Genomic DNA, 13,309 nt, shown 5'->3' on the forward strand with positions numbered 1-13,309 from the left:
CATATTTTTGGTGCAAATAATCTGTGTACATCCAACTGGGAGGTGCCCCAGGAAAGACCCCGAACATGCTGGCGGAGCTTCATGTCCCATCTGGTCTGGGAGTGAGTCAGGTCCTCAGGGTTGCGGCCCGAGAGAAAGATGTCTGGGCTAATGTTCTCACCTTGCAGGCCAAATTAGAAAAAATAGGTCGTTATGGAGAATAGATTTTTGCAGGAATTTAACTATCAGTGTTTCTGTCTGACTTGCTTCAGTTTTAAATTACTATGTGTGTCCCTTCTAAAATATTTGTCAACCAAAGAATAGATTAACAGATTTACATAGAGGCCCACAGCAGGTTGGGCTAGATAAATGTTTCAAGACAGTAATGTCAAATTATTATGGGTGGGTCAATAAAGAAAAGACAAAACATTTACATTCCACCATGCAGATCTTTTATAAAACACCATTGAAACTGTGTGTAGAGCTGTCATTAAAAGTTACATTAATGAGACGACCCACAGAGCAACATCAGTAAACACCTCAATAATCTAAAGACTGTCACACCCACCCATGACATCACACAAACTATCAAAGTGGACAACGAAACTGAAACAGTTTTCTGCAGCACTTAAAGACCCACTGGTTCCTGTCAGTGGATCAGCTCTGGCAAGGTAATATACAGAGGTCCCGAAGAGCATAACACAACAGCAAATCACAAAACATAGCAGCAAATCAGAGAACACAGCAGCAAATAACAAATCACAGAACACAACAACAAAAAGGAAAACACAACACCAAATCACAGAATACATGGCAAATCAAAAAATACAGCGGCATTAACTTACAAAAAAGCTAGATGACTGTTAATGACGAGGCTGATCGCTGATTAAACTGTGTAATGATGGGTTGTACTTGCAGTAGTGTTTTGTGTCTTTTGATTTGCTGTTGTGTTTACTTGTTTGCCGATGTTTAGATTTGCCTTTGTGTTTTGCCAGTGTTCTTTCTTATTTTTTGTTGGGATTTTTGATTTGCTGTTGCGTATTTTTTGATTTGCTGTTGTGTATTTTTTTGATTTGCCACACTGCTGAAAACTGTTCAATAATGCAAAAAATGCAAAAACAAATAATGGGACACAACAATTGCTGAGCGGAGGATTTTTATAACCTCTGTTTACACCATGTCATCTCATCGTGACAGTCTTTTTTTTGTGCCCCCCATTGCAATCTCAGATTTGGGGATGTAGTGATTGTGCAGGTGAAGGAGAGCGTGACCTTGTCCTCTGGCTGTATTATAACGGAGCATCTGACTGAGTGCGCGTCCCCATTTGCCAGGCGGAGAAAAGGCGCATCCTCCTCCATTTACATTTCAGTCACGCAGCTTTGCTCACATTGGAGATGGAGCATGCGGGATCCGTGTGTCTCCTCTCTCTCTCGCAGCTCGCATCCGCTATTTAGAGATAGAGAAAGGAAAAAAACCTGGATGCATCTTCTTTATCTGATTAAGTAATTCAGGATTTATTCTGGACAATAACAACCTGGATTGTTTGCCACTGCACCTCCGCGTCGTTTCCCCCCCCGTCCAGCTGTTTACAACATCTGCAGCAGGCTATATCACACACACACACACACACACACACACACACACACACACACACACACACACACACACACACACACACACACACACACACACACACACACACACACACACACACACACACATCCAGGGTTTCTTCTAGGCAGGATCGGAGCCGTTGGCGGCTGCTGATACATTGCGATGCTTCTCCTGCAGCAGCGGTGATGTGATGGCGTGAGGGGCAGTGAGCTGAAGCCCAGTGAGGAGGTGAGGGACGATGCCCGGTGCAGCGGACGCAGGACACCTGCTACCCCGGCCCTGAATGCATCGGAGAGAGACACCTTAGCGGGTGTCCTCACCTTCAGCCCTGGATGCTGCGCCGCAGGATGGGATACGCCGACCCCTCGTCGGGTAAAGACATTCTCGGCAATCGCTCCCTTTGTTTCATATTCATTTGCGCCTTCGGCCTCGTCACGTTACTGCAGCAGATTCTCTACGGGAAGAACTACATCAAGAAGTAAGTGTTGTTTCCGTGCAGCGGCCATTGACTAAACACAGGCAATTAGAGCGCATGCATGCAGGCCTTGCTGTTCAGAGTTATCCACGCTGTAATGATAATAACCAGATTTGAAAAAGCATGTTTTCATAGCTTCCATTGATCCCAATGAATAACCGAATGTTGTAGGCCAGTGATTGATAAGCTGATGGTGTTCAGTCTACATGTGGGGGACGCATGAGGGGGAGACAAGCTCTTATGGCTGAAAAGAACAAAAGCAATTAACCATCCATCTTTCTTTCCCAGTAGAAACAGTTTCCATCGGATTTCTTTTTTTGATATTTTCTGAAAGCAAGGCATCACATTCATACCATACACAGTGCTCCAGCTCGTGTATGGTAATGGTTTCCCCCCCTTTCTTTTCCCTCAAAGATTTTTATTTTATATTTTTACGTTTCAGCCTTTCTTGACTGGTAGTAGCCTACATCTGACAGAGCATCAGACAATCATACTGCAACTGAAAGCTCCTGGAACTGATGATGATGACAGATATGGTTAAGATGATGTGTGTTTCTTATTCACCCCCCCCTACATCCCCTGATAAATAAATCATTTCCCTCTACCAGGCTGCTGCACACACAGCCACTGCAGAGCCAAGTTTTATAACAGCTCTGCAACAGTAGTAGTATTTAACTCCCGGATGCATGGCTCTCGAGCTGAATCCTGCTTGATATTTCCCAACCATTTGAACCAGTTTAAAATTAAAGGCCCATGTCATATTTCTTTTATTACACCTTCTGAGAAAATTTCAGTGTGAGACGAGCAGATGCTGAGAAGCCGGGATGTCTGATCTTTAGGTGGTTTATATAGAACACACCTAAATCTCACCTCAAACGAAAGAAACAACAAAGAAGAACTCCCCCCCCCCCCCATCCCACACACACACACACGTCCAGATATCTGACACTCAGCACATATATGCTTCCTCCAAAGCAAACATACATGTGCTGCAATCTGAACAGCTCCCCCACAGCGAAACCCTCCCCCCCTTCTCCCACCTTGCTGGGCTGGTCTGGATGCTCAAAGTGGATTCATGGCATCCTGACCTTTGCGGTGAGATGGATGAATCCAGCCCAGACACACATGCACACACACAGGCACACACACAGGCACACACACAGGCACACACACAGGCACACACACCTATATGCTCTGTGCTCTTACTCGCTCCTGGTGCTCGGCCTTGGAGCGATTGGGGGGGAACAAGCCACGCGACAAAACCACTGAGCTCAGCGGCAGCCATTTTGCTACAGTCTGTCTGCACACACACCCCAGTGCAAGTGGGGGAGAGAGAGAGAGAGAGAGAGAGAGAGAGAGAGAGAGAAGAGGGGGTGATGAGTGTGCTTTCATGCTTTTTTTTTTTGTGTGTGTGTGTGTGCGTGTGTATGTGTGTGTATGAAGCAGAGTGAGAGGGAGAAAATATGTCATCTTACAACATCTCTCCAAGCGTAAACAATCAGAAGTCGATGCCACATGGGTTCGGCCGCACCCTGATTCTTCCTCAGGCCTGGGACCATGTTGGCACATGCAGGCATAAAAATACATTTATCTTAACTTAAGTTAACAGAGACATCTTGACTGGACTTGCAAATGAGGAGACATTTGGGTGCTGTAATTGAGAGAAAGCTCAGGGAGTCATATTTCGGGCTTAATTTGTCATAAATCTCATCCGCTCACCCCAGATGAGCAGGAGATGGCAAAGGTCCCTCCTCTAAATGCATGAGGGTCCCGTTGCACGTGATAGATTTGACCATGAATCTGGCCGTTGAGTGTGAAAAAATCAGTTTCCCTGCCCCTCTGTGCTGACATCATGGTGAACTTCTGTCGGATTGTAAGGTTGCACCTGCAGGAACAAGCAGGGAGCTTATTAAAGGATAACAATGAGTGGCACACTTCTTCTGTGCTGGCAGACATATTCACTTTCAGCTGTAATGACCTGAAGAGGGTGAGATCTAAAAATAGAGGGAGGAATGCCAAGGGCCTCAGGGTGGGAGCCATTATCCAGAAAATAGCGGCTTTGCAATTAAGTGCATGTGGATGAGTCATTATCAATTCATTATCGTTATGATTTATCGTGTAACTCTATAAAACCTCAAAAATAAAAAATGTCCTCGTCCTAAATCAAAAAATCTTGGCATCTCTATCAATCACCTAATTTATACACAAGCCGTTCTTGGTGCCTTATGTTAGTGAACTGTATCTCCTGAGCAGCTCAGTGCTCTTCTCCAACATGCTGTTAACTGAGCTGTATACAAACATATAGATTTTTCGTCCATAAAAGTGCATATTTCATAATTTATAAGCGACTGCGCCATTTACCAAAGTGATTCCCTGCTAAAAGTCCATGCAAATCAGAAACAAGATAGAGTCGGTGAGGAGATAACGTCTGTTAATTTCCTGTTTTGATAAGGACAGGAAGTCCTTGATGGTAACAGGAAATACCTCTGGACATACAATAAGTACTAAGTGGTCATCTGGATCAATGGGCCTGGCCTATACCCTTATAAAAACCAGAGCCCCAGAATCCAATATAACAAAAGTCCTGCCTGCTTTCAAGTCCCATTAACAGCGCTCCAGGGTAGAATCAAAGATCGTTAATGCTTCAGAGCAACTTTGTGTCTGTTGTTCATCCAATCTAATGCTGAGATTACGGACCTCGTAATCGAGTCAATGGGATATAAATGGGCTCTTAATGCTTGTATGCAAAATCAGATGCAGTACCATGAGATTGATTACACTTTTATTGGAGGCCACGTTATTGGAAAATATCCGTTATTAATCAGCCCGGAGGCACAGCAATTTGTTGGTGATTATCTATTTTATATCATAAGTGACCACATTATGTTACTGTGATTCTCTTTTCTGTGCTATTTCAGGCACGTAGCCTAAAGCGATGGACAGATGTCTCTCAGCATGAGCCTTTTCTGTCCTGTTCTGGTTTGCTCCCGCTTGTTACAGGGAAGATGGAGCGGCTCCAGAGAAGCCAAGTGGGCCTGCAGATCAGCGTAGACATGCTCTCGGTGATGAATGCTCGACCACATTATGCACCCAGAGAGGCTCTTTGGGTTTGATCTCTCTGCTAAATTTAGCACGACGCCTACAGAGTACTCACAATTATGAGTCACACATGAATAGCTGCATAGTAATCAGTCACATAATAGGAAGAGTTGTCCGGTTGTGTAATACATTTGTCTTATTCTTTTTACAAATCCAATGAAATTGAAAATGAAGACCAATGATACATTTATACCCTTCTATATATTATTACACAGTCACATTAACCCTATTTTGAGTCCAACCTAACCTACACTGTCTCAATTCTGTAACTAAAAGCTTAGTCAGCAGCAGAATATAGTCCCCAGCAAATAGACTATTTGAGTAATGTTTGTAACAACTTGCAGAGCTCAGCTGCTTTGGGAAATGACTGAGCCTTAAAAAAAAGGAATGGTGTTTGTCACCGGTTATTTCAAGGGCATTGTTGATTTTGGTGCTTTATTAGGATTTGTTGACGGTAACAAAACTGTAGATTATTACCAGCCGCTCCAGAATAAATATTTCACATTGCTTTTTATTGTGTCGCCTATGTGTTGTTCTCCTCCCGGAGGAGACTAAACATCAATAAGAACTTGAAAACAGGATGCAAACATAAACTGGGGCGCCTCATCTCTCTGGAATTAGTTTCTTTACTCAGAAGAATGTGAGTTTAAGATGCACCTGCACCAAATGATCTCCTCTGTCAAAGATATCCTGACTTTAACCATATTATTATATAGGTCAAGCTCCAGTGGATCCTATTCCCATTAATACAACCTGAACATTTTTTTTCTGTGGAGTTTGGCCCAATGTTTTTTGTCACACACACTCGAATGCGAAGCGAATATCGTGGCCCAAAGTTTAGCAAAGCAGTATATAGCCGCCACTGATATATTCATGTATGTGTAACCGGGCCTGTGGTGTCCAGGTCCAAGTTGAGATATCCCATCACCTGTTTCGACAAAGAGCCAAGGACAACATATAACAACTTTTTTGTCTGATAAGCAACTAACAGGATAAATAAAAGGATCTTTCTGTGTAAAAGCCTCCAATCGGTTAAATATGGCTGAAGTGATGGTCTAAATTGTCCACTTTATAGCATCTACCCTTGGCGATCGGTTGGCATCTCCTCAGAAGCGACTTGACATTTGCAGAAACATTGGCAGCGATTATCGTTCCGCCCATTAAATCGCAGCAACGATAATATATTGAAGTACAAGTGTAACACTCCCGGAGGACAATACTGCAGAGTGCGATTGTTTGAATAACACACAGGACGATGGCGAAAGCCCTGCAGATCATAAATTCAACAATTCAAACCCCAGTGTCATTCTAAATCCATTCCAAGCATGTTTGATGTCACATTATGAATGTTTCTCTCCAGCCAAAAAAGTTGGTCCCCCTTAATGTATATATATATATATATATGTGTGTGTGTGTGTGTGGGTGTGTGCCTGTGTTTAAGCTGTGAGTTCTGAGAGTGGACACATGGGCTTGGTTATATGTGTTTGACATTTGCACCAAAAGGACAATAAACCCCAAATAAACTGATTCATTTTCTTACTAGTGCGCAACAGTTTAGCCGACTCAAAGGGGACGAGACAGGAAATTGGACCGGTCCCGTCAATTTCTCGGATGACAGACCGCTGAAGCCTGCCAGAAATGGAAGGAAAAGGTACCTTTCCAGCGTGACTGACTACACAACACATCTGAGAGAAGGGAGTGTGAGAAGCAGACAGACAGACAGACAGATTGAAAAAACACAAGTTTTAGATCCATCCTAGTGACGGCCCAGCCCTGCATGCGTGGACTGGGCCGCTGTTTAGTGCCCATCATTCTCCTGTGTAAATGCTGTAAGACACACACTGCAACACATTTGGACCAGCACATCTAGGCCAACACAACTCTTCTCTTCATTTCTTGACTTACTTTGAATTCTGCAGGTTGAGGAAGTGAGGGCCACATTACCCATTTAACTCTAACTTAACCTGTCTGCATGTTGACAGATGTTTCCGTCAGAATATTCAGCCAGATTCAAAGATCTCCGTAGTAGTCACACCCTGCGTAGCCGGTGTTAAGAAGAAAAAAAAACGCTCTCAAAGGTAGGCCAGTTTGAAGGTTTTCTTTTGTAGTCTTTTTTCTCACAGAAACCCAAGAATGCCTCTTTCTTTTTCATTAGTCTGAAAGGTATAAACTCTCATATTTTGTTCAGTGGTGGTTGCACTTCAGGTTTGCCCTTGCATGTTGTCTGATCCCGTCCACCTCGAAACCCCAGTTTCCCCCGAACCCCACCACCCACCCACTCCCCCCCCCCCCCCCCCCCCCCCCCCCCCCCCCCGCCAGAAGCTGGTTGAGCCACGGTCTGTCGCTGCACTGGCTTCTCCTCGTTACCTCTGTGTACCATCCAGCACCCATTTCCAAATGCCTTGTTCCCCTCAACCTGTGTTTCATGTGTTCTGCACAGCTCTGTGTGTATGCCATGTACATAGTGTGGACACTACTCTCTGCTCCCCCCTTTTTCTCCCCTTCTCACATCTGCATTGTCTCTCCCTGTGACCTGGATCTACCCCCTTTTTTCCCACTTGACTTTCCTTGTTACAAGAAGACAGGAAGGTGCCAGATTGAACCCCCTCCCTCCCCCCCAAAGTTCCAAATCCTCATCGAGGATGTCACTATGGCAAAAAAATGGAAAAGATGCAGGATTAGTTCTTTCTCATCCCAGATTGGTTTGGAACCAGCATTAAATGGTTCACCCTGGCTGCCATTAGAGATGAAATCCATCTCTTACTGAAGCAAACACAGAACACTTGCAAAGGTTTCGTCATCTTAGCTAAAAAAAGCATTCATAGTCGTCATTCAAAGTGTCTGATATAATTATGTAGGACCGAGGCTGCTCACAGTAAAACCTCAGAAATAAACTGCATCATCAGGTGGATGTAGACAACCAGTTTCATCGCTCTTTATTTGTATAATTTCATCCCAGCAACTTCTTCCTTTTATTGCATCCCTCCATTGTATTACTCGTTCTTTCATCATCATTATTTATTTTCAAACTCGCCTCATTTACCTCCACAGCCACAGGTAATATGTTTCAGTTTTATTCATTTTTGAAAACACCACACTGCCTTTAATCTCTCTGACAAATACCGACATTTGTTCTGACAAGTTCATCCCACAGTTGCCGCCATTTTGGCATTAATTCCCATTTTTCTCAAATGTTTATGTTCTACTTTTTCTTTTGATAGTCTTTTACATCAAATGAACTCAAAATCAAATAACCTTTTAGTTGGTATCATTCATTAAGAAACACATTTCGAATTGAAACTGGAACCATGCAAATTTCCCAGCCTTATGAGAAACTCCTTCCCACTGACGACACCTTTGACGCATCAAAATTGATTCCTTCCTCTCTTCTTTCCAACTTCGTCCCAACCACTTCAACGTTATATAAAATTCCAAAAGTCTTGCCTCTTCTCTGATTACCTGTTTGCATGGCCATCTGTGTACATGTTTACGTATCAAAATATCAGGTAATCAGCCATTGAGTCACTCTGCAGCACAATGTATATACAATAATACCTTTGTGCAATTAGCTATACAGATTTGTACATTTAAAATATTAATTATAACATTCTGCCTGACAATAAATCACAGACCCTCTCATACTCATATCCACCAGATACTACACATCTAATCCACCATTTTAACAAGCTTGCCTTTTAAATTAATACACATCACATATGAATCATGGAATAATGGTGTTAAATCCTGTAAGTTCTCATCATGACCTTTAAGATAAGGTAAAATATGAGAGGTATTGTTTCTCTACATCCAGTTTAACATTGGTTTAGACTAAGATGTAAAATAATCTGGTGCAAGTGTCAACTAAACCGTTTCCTTCTCTCCTGTTGCATCCTTTGCATCACTTGTGTCATTTGTCATCCCACAGTGCTACTCTGATATTCTTCTATTTCATTAAGTCACTCTATAGATATATTTTTTTATTAAACAGAAATAATGTTTTGCTTTATTATGTACTTTAAGCACATAATTTGTAATATATTGCATCTTATCTCTGTGGTTTGTTGTTAATTTTGTTAGATTCTCTTGTGTCTGAGGAGAGGTTTAGGCAGGCGATGACTGTGTCTATCCCACCAGGTATCTGGATAACTATGATGGCTCCTTTGAGTACAACTCCACTGCATGCAGGGAGCTCAGGCAGGAGATTATGGACGTCAAAGTCCTGACAATGTGAGTTTGCACCTGTGATGTAGACAATGGTGGAAAACCTTTTTTTATTCATTTAGAATGAATGTTTATTTTTTCCGGAGGTGATCCCATCAGGTAGGTAAAGAGAAATTGTTTCCCCGCAGCTAGTACGATATGTGAATAAACCTCATTTCCCAAATGAAATAAATATCAAATATATTTCATGAAGCAAATATTGATTTTGTTATAAATCCTAAATTTAAATAGAAGTCTCGGGTACCTTTAAATTAAATTTAAAATTCCCCACTCTCACGATTCAATAATTATTGAGTGATAAAGTGGCAGAGATTATATATATATATATATAATATATAATAAATAGCACTCTATTTTTTCAATTAAGATCCATGAATTATTTCCTGGGAAACTAAAAATGTCAAATAAAGTGAAAAACGATTCCTGAATTTGCCACCGATTGCCGTACGTACCAAAATTCGTCCAGTAGAGAGCAAATATCTCCATCGGGGTTAACACCCTATCTCACCCGATAGATATCCCCCACCCCTCCTACAAAATTACATGAAGATCAGTTGAGTAGTTTTTGTGTTATCCTGCTGACAAACAAGCAAACCCAGTGGAAAACATAACCTCCACGGCGGAGGTGATAAACAGCAAACAACAAGTTAAAGGCCCACACACTTGAAACTTTAACGGCATCACACTATAAATAACATTTCTACATCATGCAGTAGATTAATGGCCCGATTCATTGCACTCCTCAAACAGCCAGTCATGCTCACGGCACTCTGAGCAGCATATTTCCTCTGGTATGAATATGATCATTGTCCAGTGACCTTTTACGCATGTCCCTCAGGCGGTCAAAGTTTTTTATCAGACACATTCTGGGCGCCCGATGAACGGCTGTGAGCCACACTGGCCGCGGCAGACAACAGCCGCTGTCCCTCTGCCAGAGCGACCGAACTAATGGTGCCACTCAGCCGCTCAGAGCGAATCCCAACTCCCAGTCATCTCAAGAGGAATGACATCTCAAGGACAAGCTATTTAAGGACGACGATGGAGCCACTGCCTTTGTGTTAATGAGTCTAGATCCAGTGGTGCCGCCATGCCCACAGTTATCCCTCCAAGTGTTCTGTCCCCTTGTTTGTCTTCTCGTGTTGTTTCCTTGATGCTTCTTCAATTTACTACCCCTGTAGAGACATGGGTAAACGGATAATTCATGGCCATGGGTATCGTTCCTCATTCCACAAGTCTCTCTGCCTGTCTGCCAGGGTGAAAACCTCTGACCTGTTTGAGAGGTGGCGGAACCTGCAGGTGTGTAAGTGGGAGCAGAACAAGGAGGAGGCCAGCAACTTCAAGTAAGAACCACACAGAAGTAAAGCCTGTATCTGAGTGTCTCATTCAATCAATCCCATACTTTTTCAATGTTATTTGTTCTCTTAATTCTTAGTTTATTAATATAAATATTATTAAAATACCTCAGTTTGTTTACTGCACACATTTCTTTGATTTTTCTGTTGTGTGTTTGGGTTCACATATCGCTCGAAAACATTTCTATTTACAGTCGTTTCACATTTACTGGTTTATTAAAAGCAAATTGTTAATTAATATTACTTTGAAATAATGAAATTACTGATGATTGCTACTCCTGTTAGGGTTTCAAAGTCTCTAGTTATAAAACATGGTTAAAGACAAATGATTTTCTTATTTTGTCTACGTGTGATTGGTTTCTAAAGTAATTATTATGGAGCATTACACGTCACAAATCCCAAATCAGCCTGTTTGGATTTGATGCTGTTGCAGTTTTATAAGAAGGGTTTAACTGGGGCTTAATTAATCCCAAACATAATTGAAGTCTCTATGTAGGACAGACTTCTGCACATGTTTTTGCCTGTAAATGACTTTTCAGCAAACAAAGTGAATATATTTAAAAATAATTTCTCATTTGGTTTTAATAATGCTTTCTGTTGATTGCTGTATGCTTTTTTTAATGCCCCCATTTAAATGTGGAAACCATATCTGAGACAAAAATGAGCTTTACCATCTCAATAATTTGATTAGTTGTTATTTATTTAATATAGACTGTATATAATAAAAAAAATGCACATAGTGTTGGTGTCTGTATGATCTTAATGAGAAGGTAAAGCTGACATTGTGATACTGCCCCTCAGTCACCGGAGATGAAACTAACTCTGACTTTCCTCTGGTGTCTCCCTGTAGGATGTCTCTGTCTCGCTGCTGTAACGCTCCTTCCTTCCTGTTCACCACCAAGAGGAACACACCTTCAGGCACCAAGCTGAGGTACGAGGTGGACACCAGTGGTATCCTCCCCATCACCACAGAGGTCTTTAAGATGTTCCCAGATGTGAGTTAATAACCTGCGTGATATACTGTACAATCCCATATGAGCGGTTTAGGTGTATATAACCTATCGTTTCTATTACACCTACTTACCTGGTGCTACGATCTGTTTGATTTTGAAGTGCCCTCTTGTCTGACCTTAACACAACCGGTCTGCTTCCTGCAGGATATGCCGTATTCCAAATCGCAGTACAAGAAATGTGCTGTCATTGGAAATGGCGGCATCATCAAGAACAGCAAGTGTGGAAAGGAAATCGATTCAGCAGATTTTGTATTTAGGTACGCAGCATATAATCCTTCGACTTGGACCATAGTCTGAATTAGACCCTGTCCTTTAACAGCAGTTTCTGATTACTTTAACCCCAACAAGATTAAACAACCAGTATTTATGTAAGAGCTGCAGTATGATAAACACATTTATTTTTGCTATTTAATAGCAATGTGATTGGGATTGGAAATTAAAATTCTTTTAAAATATACCTGTAGTTTCACATTCTAACTGTAACATTCATAACGGAATAAAACATGGACTTAAAAAAAGTAACAATCCTGATCACAGCTATTTTGAATTAAATTGTGCAACTCTGTATATATTTGCTTAGTTTTAAATGAATCAATGAATCAAGTCAACTTGAATACCTTTGAACTCGTTTATCAGTGGACTTCTTTTTTCTTTTTCTCCAGGTGCAACATCCCGCCCATTACTGAGAAGTACTCAGCGGATGTTGGCTCCAAAACAGATCTGGTGACAATAAATCCGAGCATTATTACTGAGAGGTACTGTAGATATGAGTCAGAGTGGGGATTCAGATCTCTCACTCACTCTGTGTGTGTGTGTGTCTTTGTCTTCTCCTCCTTTGGCTTTGGTCAATTCACATTATGCCTTCTCTGCAGATTTCAGAAGCTGGAGAAATGGCGACGTCCGTTTTACGAAGTCCTCCAGAACTACGAGAACTCCTCGGTGGTGCTTCCAGCCTTCTACAACACCCGCAACACAGACGTCTCTTTCAGGGTCAAATACATGCTGGACGACTTCGACCAGCAGCGAGGCGTGTTTTTCTTCCACCCGCAGTACTTGCTCAACGTGCAGCGCTTCTGGGCGGTGCAGGGCGTCCGGGCCAAGAGGCTGAGCAGCGGCCTGATGCTCGTGACCGCCGCCTTGGAGATGTGCGAGGAGGTTCACCTCTACGGCTTCTGGGCGTTCCCCATGAACCCCTCCGGCATCTTCATCACCCACCACTACTACGACAACGTCAAGCCACGGCCGGGCTTCCACGCCATGCCTCACGAAATTTTCAACTTCATTCACATGCATACTCGCGGGATCCTCCACGTGCACACGGGGCAGTGCACGTGATCCCCCACTCCCCTGCTTCGATGTCGAAGCACCGTTGATATCTTTTTTATTTGACCTGTCACGTTTTCTGTCAGTGAATGAGACACTTCACCATTTTTCTCCGTGTTTAAAACGAGAGTCAACCACACATTGAAGGTTGCTTGCTTTACCGAACGACATACTTCTCTTTTAGATGCATACCTGAGGTCGTCTATGTAGCCAATCAAATCACTCTGGTTCTC

At 42.4% G+C, this 13,309-nt stretch overlaps 1 protein-coding gene across 2 annotated transcripts; it reads left to right on the forward strand.

The window, feature by feature from the left end:
- Window positions 1–1,925: 1,925 nt before the first annotated feature.
- st8sia5 (ST8 alpha-N-acetyl-neuraminide alpha-2,8-sialyltransferase 5) lies at window positions 1,926–13,088 on the forward strand. Of its 2 annotated transcripts, XM_053411577.1 has the most exons (9): window positions 1,926–2,071; window positions 6,711–6,818; window positions 7,150–7,245; window positions 9,302–9,394; window positions 10,642–10,728; window positions 11,591–11,735; window positions 11,898–12,010; window positions 12,416–12,508; window positions 12,626–13,088. In XM_053411577.1, the coding sequence occupies exons 1-9, from the start codon at window positions 1,926–1,928 to the stop codon at window positions 13,086–13,088; spliced, it is 1,344 nt and encodes a 447-aa protein (XP_053267552.1). The 2 variants fall into 2 exon arrangements, with proteins under 2 accessions (XP_053267552.1, XP_053267553.1); XM_053411578.1 differs by lacking the exons at window positions 6,711–6,818; window positions 7,150–7,245.
- The last annotated feature ends 221 nt before the right edge of the window (window positions 13,089–13,309 follow it).

Source organism: Pleuronectes platessa, chromosome 19 (genome assembly GCF_947347685.1).
Source record: "Pleuronectes platessa chromosome 19, fPlePla1.1, whole genome shotgun sequence".
In the NCBI taxonomy this organism is placed as follows: domain Eukaryota; kingdom Metazoa; phylum Chordata; class Actinopteri; order Pleuronectiformes; family Pleuronectidae; genus Pleuronectes; species Pleuronectes platessa.

Bases quoted from the DNA above. Each gene is read 5' to 3' on its own strand.
- st8sia5 (XM_053411577.1), top strand. From the start codon at position 1,926: ATGCTGCGCCGCAGGATGGGATACGCCGACCCCTCGTCGGGTAAAGAC. The intron at 12,011-12,415 runs GTACGCAGCATA...CTTTTTCTCCAG, and splicing joins TCAGCAGATTTTGTATTTAG to GTGCAACATCCCGCCCATTA. The intron at 12,509-12,625 runs GTACTGTAGATA...CCTTCTCTGCAG, and splicing joins CCGAGCATTATTACTGAGAG to ATTTCAGAAGCTGGAGAAAT.